Source organism: Glycine max, chromosome 18, assembly GCF_000004515.6.
Source record: "Glycine max cultivar Williams 82 chromosome 18, Glycine_max_v4.0, whole genome shotgun sequence".
In the NCBI taxonomy this organism is placed as follows: domain Eukaryota; kingdom Viridiplantae; phylum Streptophyta; class Magnoliopsida; order Fabales; family Fabaceae; genus Glycine; species Glycine max.
In genome coordinates this window covers 44,758,067-44,782,527 of record NC_038254.2, presented here as the reverse complement: position 1 = coordinate 44,782,527, position 24,461 = coordinate 44,758,067, and the positions used below count along the sequence as shown (strand labels likewise).

The following is a 24,461-nucleotide window of genomic DNA, read 5'->3' as shown; positions in this document are numbered from 1 at the left end:
GTCAATTTGTGTTATAGTGTTTTATTAAACGACATTAATTATTTTAAAATTTAAATGTTAATATAAGATTAATGTTTCAAATGAATAATAAATAAATAATTAATAAATATATTATATTATTATGTGTCACTGGCTCTTATCATTTTAATCATAAGCCTTCATCAAACCTATTTTTCTTTTCTCTTTCTCCTTTATTCATCATCAACATAAATCAAATTCGTCATTGTCAATCAACATTTATTATTTTTTTATCTTTTGCATTTAATTTGTTTCAGTTTTCCTTGAATGAATGTTTCTTGGGCTGTTTGGATTTTGTTGAGGTTTCACTTCAATTTTTTTAGTATTTTGTATGATATAGAAATAATCATAATTTAGACGTTTACTTATTCCTACTTAGTAAGTACTTAACAATCAATTTTAAATATTATACTATCAACTTTAACATATTATTAAAACCAGCTTCAATTTTAAATTTGTTTTTACCGTAATCATTGTCAATTTATTAATGTTTAATTAATAAACATATATTTTTCTTATTTTTGTTAATTTTCATTTCAAATTAAATTAGTATATCATAATAAAAACCATAATGTGCATAGATTAATTTAATGTCAATATTAGGAAAATCGTGACATGCACTATTCTTTAGTATAAAGATTTCAAAATAAAGATAGTAAGACAATGGGTATGATAAAGTAAGTTATAGTATTAAAAAAAGAAAATAACTCACACTAATAGCGTAAAATAATTTATACATTTTGAAAAAATAAAAAAATCTTTAACTGTAGTTAATTTTTTTTATCAAAAATAAGTTTCATACTTGAATCAAAGAGAGATATTTCAAATTTTTATTGAAGAGTTAGATATTTTAATTATGTTAGTTAAAAAAATAAGATTAATGTTTCAAACGAAAAATAAATAAATAATTAATAAATATAATTTAATATTAATCATCATCAAAATTGTAGGTACTTAATCATTGAAAAGACTTTACTAAAGTAATGAGCACGCTTTAGTTCAAACTATTTAAAAGCATATTCAATTAAGATATGAAAATAATCATAATTTAGACATTGACTTATTCCTAACTAGTAGGTATTTAACAATCAATTTTAAAAATTATAATATCAATTTTAACCTATTATTAAAACCAACCAACTTCAATTTTGTATTTGTTTTTGCCATAATCATTGTCAATTTATTAATGTTTAATTAATAAGCATACTTTATTCGTATTCGTATTTTTGTTAGTTTTCATTTTAAATTATTAAGTACTTAACAATCAATTTTAAATATTATGTTAGGATATGAAAATAATCATAATTTTCAAATTAACAAGCATATTCGATTACAATATGGAAATAATAATCATGATTTAGACATTGACTTATTCCTAATTAGTAGGTACTTAACAATCAATCTTAAGTATTACAATATCAATTTTAACATACTATTAAAACCAACTTCAATTATGTATTTGTTTTTGTCATAATCATTGTCAATTTATTAATGTTTAATTAATAAGCATATTTTTTATTCGTATTTTTGTTAATTTTCATTTCAAATTAATAAGTATTTAACAATCAATTTTAAATATTCTGTTATGATATGAAAATAATAATAATTTTCAAATGCATGAGTATAGAGATTTTAAAAAAAATAGTAAAGACAATAGACATGATAAAGTAAGTTATAATATGAAAAAAAAATAACTCACACACTAATACCGTAAAATAATTTATATATTTTGAAATGGTACCAAACATGCTTCAGGTATATGGCTAACCTATCTTTCCACCCAAAAATGTCAACATCAAGACCGGCTTACGTGGCAATTTTTTTATGTTTATACGCTTTTTTATATTTTTTTTTAAATTAAAAAATGAAATTAATTTGGTACCTTTGTAATTAATGCAGAGTACCAATAATGATACATTTCACGCTTCTCCATTTCACACTGACGTGACTCATTTCACGCATTAATTATGACACCATTATCAATGCACATGCATTAATTGTAGCACAATTATTGATACACCAAATATGGTACCAATGACGTGACCCATTTCACGCATTAATTGTGGCACCATTATCAATGCATGTGTATTAATTGTAACACCATTATCGATGCACCAACTACGATATCAATGACGTGACCCATTTCACGCATTAATTGTGACACCATTTCCCCAACGTTTGCATTTTCCAAACACTTTTATATTTTAAATTTGTTTCTGAACTAAGTGAACTCGAAGGGTTTTCGTGATATGCTCACATTTGAATCCTCTCCATTTTCCATTTTTATTCCTCTCCATTCATTATACTGATTAACAATAAATATGGATAACGCACGAAAATCGTAAAAGGTTAGCGCTTAATATACTAAGTAAATTACTAGAGTATATATATGAATTAATAGACTAAATATTCGCTGAGGTGCAAAAGATTATCATGGGAAATTAAAAAGATTATCATTATATTATCAATAATAAATATGGATGACCCATGGGACAAACATATTATTTTTCATGTTGACGTCATGGGACCTCTCATACGTTTTTTTATAATTGTTTGTTCGTGAATTTATGGAAAAGATTATCATTATACTGATCAGCAATAAATATGGATGACGCACGATAACGGTAAAAGGTTAGCACTTAATATACTAAGTAGATTATTAGAGTATACTGAGGTGCAAAAGATTATCATGGGAAGTAAAAAAGATTATCATTATATGATCAGCAATATATATGGATGACCCACGGGACAAACATATTATTTTCCATGTTGATGTCATGAGACCTCTCATACGTTTTTTTTATAATTGTTTGTTCGTGAATATATGGAAAAGATTATCATTATACTGATCAACAATAAATATGAATGAAGCACAGTAAGCGTCAAAGGTTAGCGCTTAATATACTAAGTAGATTATTAAAGTATATATATAGATTAATAGACTAAATATTTGCTGAGGTGCAAAAGATTATCATGGGAAGTGAAAAAGATTATCATTATATGATCAACAATAAATATGGATGACGCACGGAAACCTTAAAAGGTTAGCGCTTAACATACTAAGTAGATTATTAGAGTATATATATGGATTAATAGACTAAATGTTTGCTGAGGTGCAAAAGATTATCATGAGAAGTGAAAAAAATTATCATTATATGATCAACAATAAATATGGATGACCCACGAGACAGACATATTACTTTTCATGTTGATGTCATGGGACCTCTCATACATTTTTTTTTATAGTTGTTTGTTCGTGGATATATGGAAAAAATGATCATTAATGTATTTGTCATATCCAGTTTTTTTTCATAGTCAACTATATGTTGCACTTTCACGAGTGCAAAGTAAAAAATGACTGCATATTCTTATTCATGATAAATAAGGCATTGCAAAAAATACTACCATTAATGTAATATACAAAGAAGTATATGCAAACTTATAAATAGGTATGCTTACCAAATTGTTATACTTATAAGTCCTACATTCTCAACCTACTACATTTTCCTTTGACATCATTTTCAACATGTCATTATTTAATTTACAAAATTTCCACATATAATACATTTAGTTCTTTATGTTGCAACATCACATAACCAAGGCAACAATTGGATGTTTGTTATTATATCACCTCCACTAAAGTATATTGATTTTAAATGTCTACTTTTTAGGTGAATATTGGTGTATATAATACCATTGTCATACTTATGGTTATTAAATGATCACTAACTGTATCCACAAATCTAATCAACTCATTTATCTCTCTTTATTGTGCAGCCTCTCTTTCATTACTACAACAACACCATCCAACAATATACAATAGCATTATGTTTGTTTGTATTCTTACTTTATGTTACTTTTTCTAAACATAGCTCAACATTATGATCATACAAATGAAAATCGTTATTGACCTTTGCTCGTGTGTTGGTAATATTCAAATAGGAGTATGAGCCCGTGCATCTGCACGGGCAAAACACTAGTTTTTCTAGAAAAAAGCCCTTCCCCATCCTTCTACCCTGACCATGAGACCCCTTCCTACCTCGTCTTTGATTTTGTTCATGAGACCCCTCTAGCATCACCCATTCACACGACCCTAACCACCATGAATTCAATTTTTCGCACACTCACCTTCGGTGTCACCCCAACCTTGGGCCTAAGCTCAAAGTGAGCATGGAAGTGGTTGGTGAAGCCGAAGCTCTTATCAAGCCCAATCTCACACTCACTCCCTTTAAGGATAGAGGCCTTATTTGGCTTCACGGAGCCATGGTGTCGAGCCAGTAGGGTCTAAATGTGCTTCACCGACAATAAAGGCAGAAGAGGTCACTTGAAGAGTCACAGAAGGGTTGAACTCACACTCGAGTTCGTCGATGAGTTCTTGAATAGTCTCGACAATGGGCTTGGTTTGTAAAACATAAACTTTGAACTTTTTGTGGCAGATTTCAAACTCATTAACCCCTTTTTCTGACTGTAAAACAGAAAACATGGTGCCTGCCATCACTTTGTAAGGTTTTAATGGGTTTTCCATGACACAATCCTATGAAAAAAAACCCAAAAGTAGAATTCAAAGTAATCAACAAAAATCAATAAGTTCAAATTTTTAGACTAGGGGAAGTTCCAAAACTGGTTTTGGTAAATTATTCTTATCATTGGTTTTTCATTTTTGGGGTTTCACCAAACCTCTTGGATTCATTTGATAATATAATGATTGAAAAACCACCAACTTTATCCCCAAATATTACCCTCTCCCAAATATTTCATAAAAAAATAAGACCATTTAAGTAATTTTTGAAAGTATTGAATATTAGTAAAGTTCATAGAACAATTTGAGGATTTTTTTTTAAATATTTGGAGGGCTACTTAGTATGATTTTTACTAATACTTATAAGACTATTTAAGTGTTTTTATTTTACTTTATGGACCACTTAGGAGAAAGTGTAATACCTTAAAAGAAGAAATTAATGGTTTACTTACTCTATGATGATCATAGCTTACATAACAACAAGTATGATACATGTTAAGTTCAAAAAAGATGTGTAAGAAAATGCTCTTACTAGGTGTATCTGAGAATCTCTTGTCAATGATCAAATGTTATCTTCCTTAGTATTATTCATCTCTTGTTATTTGTTGCAGATGGGGCTCAACTCATTCTAGTGAACAACTGTGGGGAAAGTGTATGGCCAGGGATACTTGGCGGTGCGGGGCAGCAAACACCAAAAGATGGTGGGATGCATCTTGGAAGTGGAAAGAAGTAGTCCGTGCCAGAGAAGTGGTCAGGAAGAATCTGGGGCAGGCAGGGTTGTAGCTTTGACAATGATGGACATGGCAACTGTCTCACTGGTGATTGCAATGAGATGCTACATTGTAGAGGGCAAGGAGGGGTGCCACCAGCAACAGTGGTTGAAATGACACTTGGATCCTCCTCCTCCCCGTTGCACTTCTATGATCTGAGCCTGGTGGATGGCTTCAACTTGCTCGATTCGATGAAGCCAGTCGGGGGTGGAGTTGGGTGTGGAGTGGCTTCCTGTGAGGTGGACTTGAATGTTTGTTGTCCATCAGCACTTGAGGTGAAGATAAATGGCAAGGTTGTGGGGTGCAAGAGTGCTTGCTTGGCTATGCAATCAGCAAAGTATTGCTGCACAAGGAGTTATTCTGACCCCAAAACTTGCAAGCCTACCCTTTTTAATCATCTATTTAAGGCTATATGTCCTAAGGCTTACAGTTATGCTTATGATGACTCTAGCAGCCTTAACAGATGAAGGGCTCCTAGGTATGTTATCACTTTCTGCCCTCCCCCAGTGTAATGGAAACCAGATGAAAAAATGAAGTTGAAGCTGTTGCGGAGTTGCAAAGATTATGAGTCATCAGTGAAGAACTGTTTTCTGGATATTTAGTTTTTTCTGGATCTTTAATTGGCACAGTTATGTGTTTTTTTAGTATTTTCTTTTTCTTCTTGGATAGTCATTGTTCTATGTCATCAAGGTAGTTGAAAAGAAGGGTAGATTGATATAATAAACATCATTTCACATTTTGGCTCTTACTGTTGTTGATGATGCTTTTAAGTTTAATTAATCAAGTTACCTTAGGAATATTTAGTAGTAAACTAGACATTTTACTTACATTAAAGCAGAAAGCAAATATTGGAATCATGTGACCAGTTACTTGCACCCAAAAAAAGAGGAAGGGAAAATTGTGCAGCATCATTTGCCAGATACATCAATCCAAAACTATGGACAATATACCAAAAATGGAAAAGAATAAAGAATCTAAGATTAAATTCTTTCTATCTTTTATCGTACTTCCAAATCACAAAAAAATGAACTGCAACATTTGTTTCCATGAAAGTGTCATAAAGAAAGTTGATAATTCAATCCATATATAGAAGCCTTTGCTCATCAGAATCGTAGCAGGTTTGATGCACTTAAAAAATAAAAAAAAGAATCCCACTATGCTGGGTCAAGTAATAATATGCACCAAAAAATACTATATCTTTTCGATATGAGTGCGAAAATTATTCTTCACGATTTTTTCTTTAAGATACATCTCATGAATGACCAATTTTCTTCCAAGAAAAACGCAAATACAGCAGCACCAACTGTAAGATTTTTATTTTAGTACCATTACCATAACACTTATAGAAACAATGAGTTTGTTCCCTACTCCCTAGTATAAACTAAAACATGTTGGAATCAAACGAATTATTTTCCAGCTTACCAAGCCTCAGGGACGGATCCAGACAATAAATATCAGTGTGGCTAAAATATAAAAGAAATTATAGACTAAAATATATTGAAAATAAGAAATAATGTTGTTTAAGGAAATGTATTTACAATAAAAATCGTCTACTATCCATTTTTTGAAAATGAGCTAAAATAACATCATTGTTGATTGTTCCAAGAACATCTCTTTCTATAAAAGTTACAAGACGATTATTTAACCATTGATCATCCATTTTGTTACATAGTTGACTCTTCACAAACTTCATAGCTGAAAAAACACGTTTCACACTTGCAGTTGCTACTGGCAAGACTAAAGCCAACTTCTGAAGCCTATAAACTATATCAAATGTGTTGCACTTTTTTGTTTTCACAAGCTTTGCACAAAGGTCTGAAAGTCCTTTTAACTTTGCAAATTTTGGATCACATCGAACATTTCTAACATAATTCTGAAGCTGATGTCGCACCACCACTTTCGGCACATCTACAAAATCATTTGGATAAAGTTCAACCATCCTCAATAATTTTTTCACATCAAAAGCTTCAAATGATGATGAGGGACTCAAACATGAAACACATTATAAAAGTTCAGTATTATCTTCATCAAACCTATCATTGATCTCATGCAACTGCAAATCTAAAATACTAAATAAATAATCATGCTTATAATGATGCAAATCAGAAACACTAGAAGTGGTAGCATGTCGTCTAGGTTTCTTCCCTTGTACATACAGTGCATCCAAATCAGGCACATCAATATCATGCTTATTGCAAATTTCCATAACCTTAGATATAAGTTCTTCCCATCCATCATTCCTCATTTCTTGTAATTCTTCTTTGGTGGCTTTGACAAGTGATAAAGCATTCAAAAGATCTTGATCTTGATCACGCTTTTGTAGCACTACACTTAAATCATTTGTAAATCCTAAAATCTCAACCATCAGGTATAACATGAAAATAAAATCAAAGGACTGAAGCACATCTAGCAAAACCATAGTTTCACCATATTTTTCAAATGACGTATCTTTCCTGACTTCTTCAAGTACCTTAATAATGGCACCATATATAGTCATCAAACTAGTGAAAGTCCTAAAGTGAGAACCCCAACGAGTGTCACCCGCTTTAGTAATAGATGATTCTTGATTTAATCCACTACCAGTCTCTATCTGACCCTCTTCAATCAATCTAGCAAATTGAGATACTTGTTTGTTCCGAAGCAATTCTTGTCTCTATCCTTTTGAATCGTAGGAGCAGTCATAAAGTTATTGCCCGAAGCACAACCTATTACATTAGCTATCTCTGGGTTATATATTTATTTCATTAAAATTTTATTTTAATACTATATGTTTATTATTTTAATATCATAACTTAGTGCTGATTTATAACTATGAACATGTAGCCTTAGTAAAAAAAAAACAAACTAAGAACGTGTAATTATAAAAAAAATGTTATTTTTAACATTATATTATTTAACATTAGTAAATATTTAATATTTAAACAAAAATAATAAATATAAAAAATTATCTTAAAAATTAAAACTAATGATTTTTGTTATAATTACATGTTCTTTAGGTTTTTTTTATTTATCAATTAGCATAATAGTTAATTTTACTAAATATCTTTGATTTAATAAACTAACTTAAAAAAATTAAATATCTTTAATTTGATAAATATCTTTTATTTATCAACGTGCGTCCGCCCCTGCCAAGCCTATACAAATTTCTTTTCTTTGGATTCTCCGCACGCAAAGGCACAATAGATCCAAAGCAAAGACAAGTTGACAATAAACTAATCTCCACCAAAGAATTAAAAGGACTTTGCTTATAAAGTAAATATCCATTAAAAACAAAACTCAACTCTCAAAGCTAGCAATCTTAGCAGAACAAAGATGAGTCTCAATGTAGATGATGATGAGTTAGTGAGTGAAATGGATGAAGCACCCAGTTTTGCTTCATCTCTACCAGTCCCCAATGTTCAAGAAATGGTAAGGAATAACCCTTTGCAGGTTCCTGAAAGATATGCGAGGAGTCAAGAAGAGTTGGAGAAAGTCAACCATATGCCTCACCTTTCATCTGAGGTCCCTGTCATTGATTTAGCACTGCTTTCAAATGGAAACAAAGAGGAGTTGTTGAAATTGGACGTAGCATGCAAAGAGTGGGGCTTCTTTCAGGTAATTCTTTACCAACAGAATTGTCAAATTACATTTACATACAAAAGTAGGCAAACAGAAACCTGCACAAAGAAGAAGAGCACTTCTACTATATAGAAAGAAAAGTACTATATTATAGGTGCAACTAGTTCTCAGTAATACATTGACTGTTAGAGATACCATATATAAAACCATTCATGCATCTTCATTTAAACAACTCAAGCTTTTAGTATAATTAATTCATGAGATAGTATTACTGTACTAGGGTGGTTTATAATCAACTGATCTAGAATCAGATCCTCGTTCCCCTCATTCTTTTAATACAAAGTAGAATTTTAGCACAAACTAGTGGGTCTATGTATGATCCTTCAAGCCCAAAGAAATCTTGTGTGAGGGGGGGGGGGGGGGGGGGGGGGGGGGGGGGGGGGCATGATAGGAAAATAATATAAAAGGATTTCACTCCTCTAAAATGAAAGCAGTGTACTTTAGAAGATAAATTATAGTGAAAATCATTAATTAGAAAAATCAACTTTTGGGATTATAATTAACTTTAAATTTTGTTAGTTGATTTTATCATAATTCTCTTTCGTTGATTTCCTAGTCAACCATTGCGAGTGTACTGTATTCTCTAAAGTACATCTCACTCTAGAAGAGCCAATAATAAAATATAAAATCATCATGTATCTTTACCTTGAAATGAATTGTCTGCATTGAAACGCAGTTATATGATTTATGAATCTAGACCACTGGATAAAGATATGACAGTATGCATTTCAAATTTGTGTTTTAAGTCAGATGTATGGAGATAAAATATGAAACAGTTCTAATTGATTGACTGTGTGAATGCGTGAACTTGCTAAGGAATCCGGATCTGTCTTTAACCAAATAGCTTAAACCTTTGTGATAGTTAGCTCATGACATTGATATCCTTGCAAAAGTGAGGTGTTTGCTTGGTTTTCATCAAATGCTGTTTGTGGTTGCAATTACTTTTGGTTGCAGATAGTAAATCATGGTGTTCAAGAACACCTGCAGAAAATGAAGGATGCATCATCTGAGTTTTTCAAACTTCCAATAGAAGAGAAGAACAAGTATGCATCGGCCTCAAATGACACACATGGCTATGGGCAGGCTTATGTAGTTTCTGAGGAGCAGACACTAGACTGGTCAGATGCATTGATGTTAATCACGTACCCCACCCGGTACAGGAAGCTTCAATTTTGGCCTAAAACTCCAGAGGGATTCATGTAAGTACTCCTCACAATTAAAAATTATATACATAACACAACTTTTGATTAGTTAATGAAATTCATCTACTAATGTAGGGATATAATAGATGCATATGCAAGTGAAGTTAGACGAGTTGGTGAGGAACTGATTAGTTCATTGTCAGTGATTATGGGGATGCAGAAGCATGTTCTTCTTGGACTACATAAAGAATCGCTTCAAGCTTTACGTGTGAACTATTACCCTCCTTGCAGCACACCTGAGCAAGTGCTGGGTTTGAGTCCACACTCTGACACGAGCACCATCACCTTGCTTATGCAAGATGATGATGTAACTGGCTTAGAAATTCAACACCAAGGAGGATGGGTGCCGGTGACCCCAATACCAGATGCTCTAGTTGTCAATGTTGGAGATGTGATTGAGGTACTTGAGTTATGTGTGGGGGATAAATTTGTTATTAGTTATGGCAAATAGGGTGATGTTTGTTTTTAGTCCCTATGAAAAAACATGTTTTTCTAGTCATTCATTGATGAAAATGTGTTAAATAATTATCAGTTCCTTATTTGTGGAAATAGGAATCACACATGACACATCACATTCCTATAAATAAAAGACTAACACAAAACGATTTTGTTAAAGACTAAAAACGAACTTGACATATATATATATATAAAAGAGATTAATAATATATTTAATTCTACCTGTTAGTCTACACAAAAGAACAGCAGAAATATAGAAAGCTTTAAACTTTGTTACCGAAAGATAAAGTCAATTAATTAAGCACACTTTAATGTTTCTTCCTTTTGTAATCATGGCAGATCTGGAGTAATGGCAAATACAAGAGTGTAGAACACAGAGCAGTGACAAGTAAGAACAAGAGAAGGATTTCTTATGCATTATTTTTGTGCCCACGAGATGATGTGGAAATTGAGCCCCTTGATCATATGATAGATGCTCAAAAACCCAAGTTGTATCAGAAAGTCAGGTATGGAGATTATCTGAGACAATCTATGAAGAGGAAAATGGAGGGAAAAACACACATGGATGTGGCAAGGATAGAGGATTCTCATCTCACGAAAAAAGATGATTAAGAAAAGAAATGGCCCAGTAAAAGAATATGAGAAGAACATAAAGTGTAAAAGTACTCCCTCGTGCTGATTTACCAAGTGTCAATTGTGTTTGTATAATATGCATAAACTAAGTCGAGTCTTTACACTCTGCTTACTACATATCCTTGTCACTGAAATTTAGATTTCTTTCTAAAATCTAAACCAACTTCTGTAATCTCTGTACTCCTCATCTCAGGTTTTTTGAGAAGTATGAACTTTCCTTTATGAATCAAACCCAAACCAACTTAGAGTGTGCTTGAAAACACATCCAAATCACGTTTAACAGATAAATTTGACTTTCCAAGACAAAAACCAAAAGTAACGTAAGGGAAGCTTTTTTTTTTTTTAACGCCAGTTGCATTGAGTGCAACTCGTACGCAAACACATGCTTAATCATTGAGTGTAGATATATGTTGACATTTTGCATCAATTGAGTTTTACTGCTTCTAGTTCCATTCCATCCTCTCCAATGACAAATTATTGTATGGTTTGAGACTGCTACGTGTCCATGGTCCTAGTCAATCTCAATGTTACATGTAATCGAATTTTTCATTTTTACAAGAAGGAATTAATAAAATTTGATTGTGTCCCTGTAGATTGATCGAGACTATCAGCACTTAGGAATCTCATATCATACAATAATTTCTCCTCCTAACACTCAATAATCAAGGAATAGGAGGTGCCCAAGATAAGAGTATGTTTGGATTGAAGTTAAGAGAGTTCAAAAGTACTTCTACTCTTCCCAAAGCAACAATTTTTCCTTCTATATTTTGTGGATTGGAATTTGCTATTGTTGTGCATTGAAACTCATGAAAGTACTTTCCAAACTTTAACGGAAACATAGCCTAAGTCTCACGGGAGTTTAGAACCACCAGGTTGTCGTTCCTCTAGAAAGTATATCATAGCCGTGTCCTCTACATATTATATAATTCAAAATAAACTTGCAGCCTGTTTGATTTGCTGGCATGGTACTAGTTAGTACAAATAAACATAAATACAACAGCAACAAGTTTAAGATTTTTATTTTAGTACTGTTACTGTGGCACTTACATTTATAATAAGATAGTTCCCTTGCATAAAGTAAAACACGTATTCACAAAAAAAAAAAAAAAAAAAAAAGAGACTAAAACACGTTGAAATCAAAAGAATAATTTTCCTTTCTTTCTATGATCTGACTTCGTACAAAGGATAGAGCTTACCTAAGCAAATTTATTTTCTCTGGAACCCCCGAAGCATAGCTGGAATAGATCCAAAACAAATGCAAATTGACAATAAACTAATCTCCAACGAATAAAAGAAGGACAAATGCAAATTGACCATAAACTAATCTCCAACGAATAAAAGAAGGCTTTGCTTATAAGTAGTTGTATATCCATTAAAAACAAAACTCAACTCTCAACGGCAACAATCTAAGCAGAACAAAGATGAGTCACAATGTAGAGTATGATGAGTTAGTGAGTGAAATGGAGGAAGCACCCTCTTTTGCTTCATCTATACCAGTCCCCAATGTTCAAGAAATGGTAAGGAATAACCCTTTGCAGGTTCCTCAAAGATATGTGAGGAGTCGAGAAGAACTGGATAAAGTCAGCCATATGCCTCACCTTTCATCTAAGGTTCCTTTCATTGATTTAGCACTGCTCTCACGTGGCAACAAGGAGGAGTTGTTGAAATTGGACTTAGCTTGCAAAGAGTGGGGTTTCTTTCAGGTAATTCTTGGCCAATATATAGAATTTCCAAATACATACAAACATAGACAAACGGAAACCTGTACAAAAGAGCACTTGTTCACAAATACTGTAATGAAAGGAATATAGGAGTTTGTCACTAGTTATTTGACTAAATAGGATCGTCTAGTTCCTCAGATGTGTCATATTAATAGTAACTTATTATTTCGATGAATAATTTCTTCGGACAAAAAAGAGATTATGTAAATAATTATTTGAAATTTTATCTATTGTTCTGATATGGCCACAAAATAGGATTATCATATCTAAATGAATTATTTAGTTTATCTTATTTCTTTATCTTCTCATATCTCTGATTCTTATTTTATTAATTAGGGTTATTTTAAGATGAGATCTTATTAATTAGTAGGATATCTTATTTTTATTTTATCAATTTTAGATCGATTGGATAATTGTTAGTTATGATCCTATCATTTAGGATTCTCTTTATTTTTATTTTATCAATTAGGATAACTATTACGATATCTATGTAGCCTATTTAAAGGGCAGCCTTAATTATGCAAATTAAACAAGAAGAAATATTCAGAAAACCTGTGTTAGTTTATGAAGGGCTCCATCAATGACGAGTCTGCTTCTCACTCACACGTCACTCTCACTAAAACGTGTGTTAGTTTAGGAGTGACTCTTTCAAGGATGAGTTTACTACTTGCTTTCACTGAGGTTCATAACATTCTCCAGCAACATAAAAGCATTCATTTTAGGCTTTTAGTATAACTAATTCATGAGATGATACTTGACTCTTTTATGATCAAGTGATACCTGAGTCTTTTATGACTGTTAGATTACATGAGATTACTTCTATTATTTCTAATATTGTATTTAATATTAGATTATCCTATTTCTTATTAATTAGTAATTGATTGAAATTATAATCAATATTGATTTCCTTTTTCATATTATAAATAGCATGAGATGTGGTATACTTTAACACACAACTTACAATAAAACATTATCATATGGTATCTAGAGCTAGGTTGAGGGAATAACGAAAATTGTTCCCACCGAGTGGGCCTTTACAATCATTGTACTTATTTCGGTAACCTGCTTTAACTTTCCAACAACCCTTTCCCCTTTTGTGAATCATTTTTTGGTAGCCGCCATTTGCCACCGTAGCTCCATCTCCTTTTTGGCTGGTGACACAACCACCAACATCGTTGTCCACCAATCTACACAATGGTGGTCATGTGACCTCATCAGAGCTCGAGTGCTCTTTCACGTGCGTATCTATTGCGCGCAAAAAAACACCATTTTCTCACTCCACTGTTCTGGTTCGTTTGGATCGTGCTTCCACCAGTGTTGTTGTAACACCCTCTATCCTGACATACATATAATTAAGAAAAACATATAAAAATTCAGAATTTAATTAAATCAATTTTATTCAAATCACTTAAACAAATTCACGTGGGTAAAAGGGTCACATTCATTTCACTATTACCAAATAAAACTTATTGAAAACATCTTCGGCTCAAAGCAAGACCGTCCAAATTTACAAAAGAACTCAAGTTAAGCAACGTAATAAAATAAGGTAAAATAACATGTGTGGAACATCATGCAGTTAAAATAGAAACTCATGCCCCAATGTTACATCTTATCAGAGCATTGTGTTTCAGCGTCCTCTAGCATGAGATTCTTTAAAGTCATCCACCTAGTCATCTACTCCCACAAACACAAGGTTCGAGATCATCACAGGATCCAAACACAAACATCACATAGGGAGTGAGTTATCACATTTCTAAATAAAATACAGATAAACAAAGACATACGCAAAATACATTATAGAAATATTTATAACATAGCTAAACTTAATACAATCAACGTCACTTCACCACTTTATCATTTAAAATTCATTTTTCAATCACCAATCACATTTCACATGAATCACACACTCGACTCAAGACGTAACAACACTCATCAATTTCATAATAAACAATTCACAGGCATTATGCAACAATTATACTAAGACTCAAGCCTATATGCAATGTGGTACAATGTCAGTGAAAAATAACATTGGGACACTTAGGTGTACATAATAAAACACGCCACACAATGGGTATGTCAGGTCACTCTCACTAAATAAAATCATAAGGTGACCAATCAGAGTCACTCTGTCTTGCGAGAATGCTCCAACCATAAGGGATCAACATATGCTTAAAGGAACACTCAAATTGAGTGTATTTACCCCAAGGCCTAGACTCCGAAGAATCTATTAGGGCCTCAGCTTCCTAATTCAGGTCCAACCCCTAAAACAACTTTTAATTTACACGCAAACACTGCTCATGAATTATACAATCCCCACAACCTCACACTTATTTTCAAACATGTTTAACACATTGCGCTACAATTTAACACTTCGGGTTTCTAACTTGGAACCTTACACTTTCCTTTTAACATCTCACGCCTAAACACTTTTCTCAATGTAAACACCAATTCGGCTATTAGATAATTCACAACTCACAACACAAGTATTGTCACATTAAGTATTAACCACACACTTATTCACAATCATATCCCATGTCTACAATTTAAAATCTCACAATGTCACAATCCATCATCACATGTTCACATGTATCCCACAAATTAATACATGCTCAATTTATCACTTACACACAATTTCATGATCCCAATATAACAATTTATCACTCTAATATAGTAAATCTAGTCCAAAACACACAAAAAATATACAAAAATGCTTCTCAAAACATGGGGATTAAAATACCTCAAACAATTTCACATAATCATATCAAAATCAATGGAATCAAAATCATAGATAAAAAACATGAAAACACCAAGGTACTCAATTTTATCAACCAATTTGCATCAGGGCATCAATTGGTCTGTCAAACACAACAATCTTATAATTAAAATCCTAAAAGAAGAGTTACAATACAATAAACATCTCAAAATAAACCTCAATTTGATCCTCTAAGGATCCCCTACACATGTTCACTCTAACCCTAATTGTGATAAATTCATCCATTACCTCTAAGCGAGCTCACGTGTGTAGTCCAGTAATGATAGCGGCGTCTCTAGTGGTTCCCTAAAATTCCTCAAACCTTTTCTCTGGTTGTTATGCTAGGGTTTCCAAGCATTAGAGAGAAAGAGAAGGGATTGAAGCCTCAATTTCACTATCTGTGTGCAATGGACATTTTCATCCTCCACAGACATTATTTTGCAAATTATAGTGGTAGGAATGTGAGAAAATGAGTTTTGAATTTGGTGTTCAATTTTTATGACGATCCAACAGTTAACAAGTCCAAGATCATAGTTTTACTCGGATAGGTTTGGGTGTATGCGAGAAAAAAAAAAGATTTTGGGAGAGTAAGAAGGAAAAATGAATTTGAGAGAAAGAGAAATTGTAAATGTCAAAACTAACCTAATATGTCTATATTTATATCTAGGGTACTCTCAGCATATTATTTACTCTATTTTTCTTTATTTTATAAAAAAGAACTTCATTTTACTCCCTATCAAATGAATAAATAAAACATCTTTTTTATTTTCTAAGAACATATATTTATTTTATTTACCTTAAAACCATTACTTTAATTAATAAAACTATTTCTTCTTATTTATTTAATTACAAAAATCTCATTATTTTCCTAAAACCATATTTATTTTTAACTAATATCCTTTTTAATTTATTTTACGAAAAATGGGGTGTTACAGTTGTCGCCCCTCCATTCTGATGCTACCCATAAAGTTTGGGGTCATTCCGTGTTTGTTTGGTGGTTCCCTGTTTATTTCCTTTTTTGCACAAGCCTTTTTCGTCGTGAACAGTACAATGCAACTACTTTGCCCTTGTGTGACTTTTGATGGATTGGCAAGTACATCAATTTGTCCCAAATAGTAAAGTTAAAAAGGAAGTTCGAGTATCGTATCCACATGAACTTTGTTTGTACTTAGGTAGATGAATATTTAATTAAGAAAAAAGATTTGGGAAAGTAATAGAAAATAGTAAATTGAATTAGTGAAAATTAAATCAAACAAGAAAAATAATTAAACATGAATTAATTAAGGATAGAAAAGATGAAAAAGTCCAATATTATTATGGAAGGAAATTCAGAAGATGAGAATGTTGAAAACTTAGCCTACCAGAGCTACTCCTTGATGTAATGTTAATGACTTTTCTGTATTTATAATTTTTCCAATTTATACCTGCATTTACTAATATACTCTAACTTTGATCTCCCGCATGAAAGAGCCTAATTTATTTATTTTATCTCCCAAATTCCTTTGCAGAGCTAAAATAGTAAATTGCATTAAGAATAGAGATGTATAACAGACTAAACAAATATCAACATATCCCTAGTGATGACTTTATTTAAATACTCTTCCCCAATTCTATTAGAAAATAATGTTTCTCAATGTTACCCCTAAAACTTACCATGCAAATGGGTGATCAAGCCACAAGCAATAATATTAAACACAGGAAAAGATAATGCAAATGTAATATTCATAAATAGATATGAAGAAAAATTACATCAAGAGTAGTTGGCTGTCAAGTTCCCAACAAAGGGGGTTTAGCCTCTCATTCTCATGGAGACTTTACAATTGCAAGAGGGAAATATTTAGTAAAGGGGAAAAAGATAAGAAAGGGAATGAAGGGAAGGAATGACTCTCAATGCTTACTTCTCCTTCTTTTAGCCTTTGCCTTCTCTAAGGAATTGTATTCTCTTAGAATTTTTGTGTGTCTTTTCCTTCTTCTCTCTTCTTCTTTTATAGGTGCATGTTAGCGGGCTTCTTGTACTAAGTCCACCTTTACTCTCCTTAATTAGTCATGATTTCCTTAATTAGTTTTTCTTTTCTCAATTAGTCTTCTTTCCTTAATTAGCCATGCTTTCCTCAATTAGCTTGCTTTCCTTAATTAGCTCTGCTTTCCTCCGTTAGCTTGCTTTCCTTAATTAGTTTTGCTTTCCTTAATTGACTTGCTTTACTTAATTAACTTTATTTTACTCACTAAGCATCATAAATTCATCACTTTTAATATTCTCTACACAAAAACTTAAATGATGTTAACAATTATTTGCTCAAAAAGAAAAAATTATGAGAGAAAAATTACAAATTCCTATATTATTTAACCCCAAAATATATTCATAATTAGCAGTTATCAGTGACAGACTTCTCAATGTTTTTTTGTCAAAGTTCACATTCAACCATTGTCGCCCATCGTGAAGACTTCCACGTCGTCCACGTGTGTAGCACACTAGTGCACGTGATCCCACGCAAGGTCCTTTACCGATGCGTGAAGTTCATGCAGACAACTCATGACACATCTCCAACGAGCGTCACACTAGTGCAAGCCTTTGTTGGCTGCAGCCAAGCCACCATTTATCTAGCACAACCACACAGCTAGAATCGCCTTTCGTTTCTCTTGGGGTTACCTTATTTGTAACAAACTCTCACCTTAGTAAGCTTTAGCTTGAGGGGAAGTGTTGAAAATCAAGAAAAATATGTCATTTATTATAAATTGATTTGATAGGATCTGATTTAGGACAAACTTAATCTCCTCAAATTATGTGTAATTATTACTATTCGTCCATATAAACGAGCATCTCATCATGTACTCTGACAAATGATTTTCACTCAACTTTCCTTTGTTTCTCTTATTTCATATTGTATCTAGAGCTTACGTTATTCTTGACAGAGAAATAACAAAAGTCATTCTCCACCAAGGACAGTATGGCTAATTATCTCTCTTTCTGGCAATTTTTATCCTTTCTAGTATAGTTCTTTTCTTAGGTGAACAGTACCCAGGTTGTGCCCCTGTTGTTTGGACCACGTCACCACTTTTGTTCGCCATCACACCCATAGAACTTGACCCATCTTTAGATTCTATCGGGTTTACCACATTTGTAACAAGTTTAATTCATATCACACATATGTTCTAACTTGAGGGACTTGAGGGGAAGTGTGAGATTACACGAGACTACATCTTCTTGATATTGTATTTAGTATAAGAATATTCTATTTCTTATTAACCACTAATTGATTGATATTGTTATCAATACTAATTTCCTTTTTCATATTAAATGAGATATGTGGTCTACTTTAACACACAACTTACAGTAAAACACTGTCATAATGACCTATGGTTTCTTTTTTATCTAGGCAAACACATTTAAAATTGGATTTGCCAAGATGAAATATGAACCATTCGATCTTCATCCAACAATTCTAATTGACTGAATGCGTGAATTCCTCAACTGACTCTAGGAACTCCGGATCTATCCTTACAGATGGGGATTCTCTATGGTCAAGAGAGAAAGAAACTAAAATCTTGACCCTCAATTTTTTTCTCAACTTCTATAAAACTAATAAGAAGAAAAAAAAATTAGCAACTAGATCTTTCCTGCATTCTTGAATGTGTGAAGCCTGACTACACGCAATCCAAGTCCAATTTGCATCAAATTGCTTGATATTGCAGTAACTTTTACTTGCAGATAGTAAATCATGGTGTTCAAAAAGAGCTTCTGCAGAAAATGAAGGATGCTGCATCTGAGTTTTTTGAACTTCCAGCAGAAGAGAAGAAAAAATATGCAATGGACTCAAGCGACATACAAGGTTATGGACAGGCTTATGTAGTTTCTGAGGAGCAGACACTAGACTGGTCAGATGCACTGATGTTAGTCACTTACCCCACCCGGTATAGGAAGCTTCAATTTTGGCCTAAAACTCCAGAGGGATTCAAGTAGGTACACCTCAAAATTGAAAATTGTATACACAACTTTTGATCAGTTGATGAAATTGATCCTACTAATGCAGGGAAATAATAGAGGCATATGCAAGTGAAGTTAGACGAGTTAGTCAGGAACTGCTTAGTTTATTGTCAGTCATTATGGGGATGCAGAAACATGTTCTTCTTGAACTACATCAAGAATCACTTCAAGCTTTACGTGTGAACTACTACCCTCCTTGTAGCACACCTGAGCAAGTACTGGGTTTGAGTCCACACTCTGATGCCAACACCATCACCTTGCTTATGCAAGATGATGATATAACTGGCTTAGAAATTCGACACCAAGGAGGATGGGTGCCAGTGACCCCAATATCAGATGCTCTTGTTGTCAATGTTGGAGATGTGATTGAGGTACTTGAATTATCTCATTGGGTCGAATATGTATTTAGTTCCTACCTTCCAATAAATAGGTAGGGCAATGTTCGTTTTTAGTTTCTAAAGAAAATTGTTTCCTATGATCTTTCATTTATGGAAATGTGCCTAGGTCTAATTCTCTTTTTCATAAAATAGTCATTTTTTAGTGTCTCATTTGTGGAAAGAGGAATGTTACCTACACTTTCTGTAACACTCTTTGTGATTGACTGAATTTGTTGGCAATCGCCAATATTGGTGGATCTCATTTAAATTAAAAGATATAATCATTAATGATAAGTGAGACTCACCAAATTTGTTGATCATAGAGCGAGTGTTGAAAAGAGTATCCTTAGCATTTCTCTTTATGGAAATAAAGTCTCATATGATACATTTTCTAAGTAAGAAACCAAAAGAAGACAATTTTTAAAGACTTCTATTTGGACAGACTTAAAACATATTATAGAGAAGACTTAAAAGTTAGAAAGTAGTAACAAAAGATTAATTCATTTAATTATCCACACTTTAATGTTTCTTCCTTTTTCAATCATGAGTTCATGACAGATCTGGAGCAATGGCAAATACAAGAGTGTAGAACACAGAGCAGTGACAAATAAGAACAAGAGAAGGATTTCTTATGCATTATTTTTGTGCCCACAGGATGATGTGGAAGTTGAGCCCCTGGATTATATGATAGATTCTCATAACCCCAAGTTGTACCAGAAAGTCAGGTATGGAGATTATTTGAGACAATCTATGAAGAGAAAAATGGAGGGAAAAGCACACATAGATGTGGCAATGACAGAGGATTCTGAATCTGATATGAGGAATAAAGATGAATAAGAAAAGAAAAAGGCCCAATTAGGAGAAATTGAGAAAAGAAAAGAAAGTTTAGAAGTACTCCCTCATGCTGATTTATCAAATGTCAATTGTGTTGGTATAATAATGAATACTACTATCATCTACGTGAACTAGATTAGAGTGTCCACTCTACTTAATGCAAGTCCTAGTCACTGAAATTTAGATTTCATTCTGATCCAACTTCTCTGTAATCTCTTCAGTTATTAATTCCACAAAGTTTGCAATCCTCATCTCAGGTTTTCCTGAGAAGCATGGTACTTCCTTTATGAATAAAATCCAAACCAATTTAATCATTGGTTGCAGACTTATCTTGACACTCAAATCAATTGAGTTTTAATGCTGCCAGTTCCAGCCTCTCCAAACATAAGAAACTTTTGTATGATCCCGGACCATACTATAATTTATCTTCCAAACACCCAATAACAAAAAGTACGAGGCTACCATTTTTCAGATGACTTTTCGAGTTCCCTTGAACACAGAAAATGCAGCCTTAGATTAAATTACTAACAACAATATTTTAGTCTAAAAATAATTAATACAAGAGGGTCTTATACAAAAGACCAAACATCTTTACTTTAATTCAAATATCTCTTTTTTATTTCCATCCTCTCAACCAAACCAAAGTGAAACATTTTAAAATTAAGGCACCAAACTGAAATCTAAATGTAGATAAGAGACCAAAATTCTAATTTAGCCAAAGAGAAAAAAGAAAAGATAAAGAGAGTGATAAATGTAATAATCCACGACTCAACATACTACTAAAATAATCCACGACTAAAACAAAAGGGAATCAAAGGGATGATTTTCCTTTCTCTCATTGCTCTTAGTTTGTACGTATAACAGCTTACCTAATCTCTACCAATGAATAAAAAGGCTTTTCTTATAAAAGTAAATATCCATTAGAAACAAAAGCTCAACTATAAAAAACAGGTAGACAATTAACTAATCTCCACCAAAGACGAATTAACAATAAACTAATATCCACCAAAGACGCGTTCATTATAAGCTAACTCCCACTATTGAATGGCTTTGCTTATAAAGGTAAATATCCATTAGAAACGAAATTAACTCTCAGAGTTAACAGTCTAAGCAGAACAAAGATGAGTCTCAATGTAGATGAAGATTGTGACTGAAGTGGAAGAAGCACCCACTTTTTCTCCATCTATACCATTAGAAATGTTCAAGAAGTAGTGGTAAGGAATAATCCTTTGCAGGTTCCTAAAAGATATGCGACTAGTCAAGAAGAATTGCAGAAAGCCAACTATATGCCTCACCTTTCATCTGAGATCCCTGTCATTGATTTATCACTGCTCTCAAATAGGAACACGAAGGAGTTGTTGAAATTGGACATAGCATGCAAGGACTGGGGTTTCTTTCAGGTAATTAATTCTTCATCAACAGAATTAAGTTTGATTTAGTTTTTGTAAAACCAAAACTACATATAAATTTGCCTTATATGTCACCCTACTTATTGAATGATTATGAAAGTTCTGAATTTATAAAATAATAGTTATATAACATAAAAGTTTTAGAATAACAAAAGAAGGAAATAAGAAACTGTTTTAATAGTATTTTATTCTATGAAGCACCGATACTTCAATTTACTTCACTATTTGTATTCCATAAATATTTGATACTGATATTCTTGGACACTCCACCGATACGAAATATCGAAGCCATTAAGAAAATTATTCGGCCACCTCAACTAAAATACTCTAGTGCTGTCCCATATAACCGAAATATTTGATTGTTAGAGATACCATATATAACCAAAATCACTCATGTATTGTCATCTAAACAGCTTAAGCTTTTAGATTAATTAATTTAAAATGTTGGCATTGGAAAGTTCCAGATAGCCTCAATTAGACAATTTCTGCAATGCTGCTTAAATACATATCTGGCACCCTCGCTTAATACTAATTGGTTAAGGTAAAATCTAGCATGGTATCATATGGCCTGTTCTAACAAGTATCTGTGAAGGGGGTGTGTTCGAGCCTAGTTGTCTCCATGCTTCAAGCCCAAAGAAATGTTAGCAAAATAATGTAAAACTTTTAGTATATCTTTGCTTAAACAACTTAAGCTTTTAGGGTAATTAGTTCATGACATTGACATCTTTGCAAAAGTTAGATCTTTGCTTGATTTTCATCAAAAGCTGCAAGATTTCGATTACTTCTGCAGATACTAAATCATTGCGTGCAAAAAGAACTGCTGAAAATGAAGGATGCATCATCTGAGTTTTACAATCTTCCAATAGAAGAGAAGAACAAGAATGCAATGACCTCAAATGAAATACAAGGATATGGGAAGGGTTATCTAGTTTCCGAGGAGCAGACACTTGACAGGTCAGATGTGCTGATGCTGCACATTTACTCCACTCGGTACAGGAAGCTTCAATTTTGGCCTAAAATTCCAGAGGGATTCAAGAAGGTACTCTTGACAATTGAAAATTATGTACACGGATTTCGATGAGTTGATGAAATTCATCTACTAATGCAGCGAGATAATAGAGGAATACAAGTCCTTGTTACTGAAATTTAAATTTCATTCTGAGTCAACTTCGGTAATCTCAGCAGCTATTAATTCTACAAAGCTTCCAATCCTCTTCTCTGGTTTTTTCTGAGAAGCATGGTGCATTCCTTTATGAATCAAATCCAAGCTAACTTAATCATTGATTGCAGAATTATCTTGACACGCACATCAATTGAGTTTTCAAGCTTCCAGATCCACCGAGCCTCTTAAAACATGAGAACTTATTGTATGGTTTATGACATTCACATATTCATATGATAACTGATAAAGAGAGTGATAGATGTGATAACCCATGACTTGGAAATTGGTAAAGAAATAGGAAAAAATGGGATAGAAGAGTCAGTGAACATACGAATATAAGTAACCCATGACTTGGAAATTGGAATCAAATATTTTTTCTGCTTTCTCTCTTTGCCGTGATTTTGTATGAAGTCCAGCTTACCTACTCTCCACCAATCAATAAAAAGATTGTGCTTATAAAATTTAATATCCTTTAGAAACCAAACTCAATTATCAAAGAAAAGTTACAATAAAATAATCTCCAACAAAGACAAGTTGGCAATAAACTAGTCTCCACCAAAAACATGTTGGCAATAAACTAATCCCCATTAATGAATAGTGTGACATCCTACCCTAACATGCAAATAAATGAAAAAAAACATATAAAATGTGGAATCTAATTAAATCAATTTTATTCAATAAAATCATAATTAAATCCACGTGGATAAAAGGTCCACATTCGCTTCAATGTTATCAAATAAAACTTCTCAGAAAAATTTTCAACTCAAAACAAAATCGTTCAAGTTTATAAAAGAACTCAAGTTAAGCAACAGAATAAAATAAAGTAAAATAATATATTCAAAACATCATGCAATTAAAACAAAAATTCATGCTCCAATGTCACATCCTAGAAGAGTATTGTGTCCTGATATCCTCCAGCATGAGATTCTTTAAAACAATCCACCTAGTCATTTGCTCCCACGAACACAAGGTTCGAGATCATCAGAGGATTCAAACACAAACAAC

General features: G+C 32.7%; 2 protein-coding genes and 3 pseudogenes across 4 annotated transcripts; 4 read left to right on the top strand and 1 right to left on the bottom strand.

Moving 5' to 3' along the window:
* The first annotated feature begins 4,306 nt into the window (after window positions 1-4,306).
* Window positions 4,307-5,819, top strand: LOC100810858 (thaumatin-like protein; annotated as a pseudogene).
* A 1,022-nt stretch (window positions 5,820-6,841) lies between these two features.
* On the bottom strand, window positions 6,842-8,126 carry LOC113000211 (zinc finger MYM-type protein 1-like; annotated as a pseudogene).
* A 357-nt stretch (window positions 8,127-8,483) lies between these two features.
* LOC100781675 (protein SRG1) lies at window positions 8,484-11,447 on the top strand. Its single transcript, XM_003552138.5, has 4 exons — window positions 8,484-8,901; window positions 9,880-10,124; window positions 10,203-10,527; window positions 10,923-11,447. Exons 1-4 carry the CDS (start codon window positions 8,620-8,622, stop codon window positions 11,193-11,195), a joined length of 1,125 nt encoding a protein of 374 aa, XP_003552186.2. The 5' UTR covers window positions 8,484-8,619; the 3' UTR covers window positions 11,196-11,447.
* A 616-nt stretch (window positions 11,448-12,063) lies between these two features.
* LOC100781130 (protein SRG1) lies at window positions 12,064-21,199 on the top strand. 3 transcript variants are annotated; one of them, XM_041012289.1, is made up of 4 exons: window positions 12,064-12,919; window positions 19,399-19,646; window positions 19,721-20,104; window positions 20,610-21,199. In XM_041012289.1, exons 1-4 carry the CDS (start codon window positions 12,638-12,640, stop codon window positions 20,638-20,640), a joined length of 945 nt encoding a protein of 314 aa, XP_040868223.1. In that variant the 5' UTR covers window positions 12,064-12,637; the 3' UTR covers window positions 20,641-21,199. The 3 variants fall into 3 exon arrangements, with proteins under 3 accessions (XP_040868223.1, XP_006602603.1, XP_003552185.2); XM_006602540.4 differs by having other exon boundaries at window positions 12,091-12,919; window positions 19,721-20,045; window positions 20,706-21,199; XM_003552137.5 differs by having other exon boundaries at window positions 12,135-12,919; window positions 19,721-20,045.
* An 808-nt stretch (window positions 21,200-22,007) lies between these two features.
* LOC100810334 (protein SRG1-like) lies at window positions 22,008-23,841 on the top strand (annotated as a pseudogene).
* The last annotated feature ends 620 nt before the right edge of the window (window positions 23,842-24,461 follow it).

Bases quoted from the DNA above. Each gene is read 5' to 3' on its own strand.
- LOC100781675 (XM_003552138.5), top strand. From the start codon at position 8,620: ATGAGTCTCAATGTAGATGATGATGAGTTAGTGAGTGAAATGGATGAA. The intron at 10,125-10,202 runs GTAAGTACTCCT...CTACTAATGTAG, and splicing joins AAAACTCCAGAGGGATTCAT to GGATATAATAGATGCATATG. The intron at 10,528-10,922 runs GTACTTGAGTTA...TAATCATGGCAG, and splicing joins ATGTTGGAGATGTGATTGAG to ATCTGGAGTAATGGCAAATA.
- LOC100781130 (XM_003552137.5), top strand. From the start codon at position 12,638: ATGAGTCACAATGTAGAGTATGATGAGTTAGTGAGTGAAATGGAGGAA. The intron at 12,920-19,398 runs GTAATTCTTGGC...TTTTACTTGCAG, and splicing joins AAGAGTGGGGTTTCTTTCAG to ATAGTAAATCATGGTGTTCA. The intron at 20,046-20,609 runs GTACTTGAATTA...AGTTCATGACAG, and splicing joins ATGTTGGAGATGTGATTGAG to ATCTGGAGCAATGGCAAATA.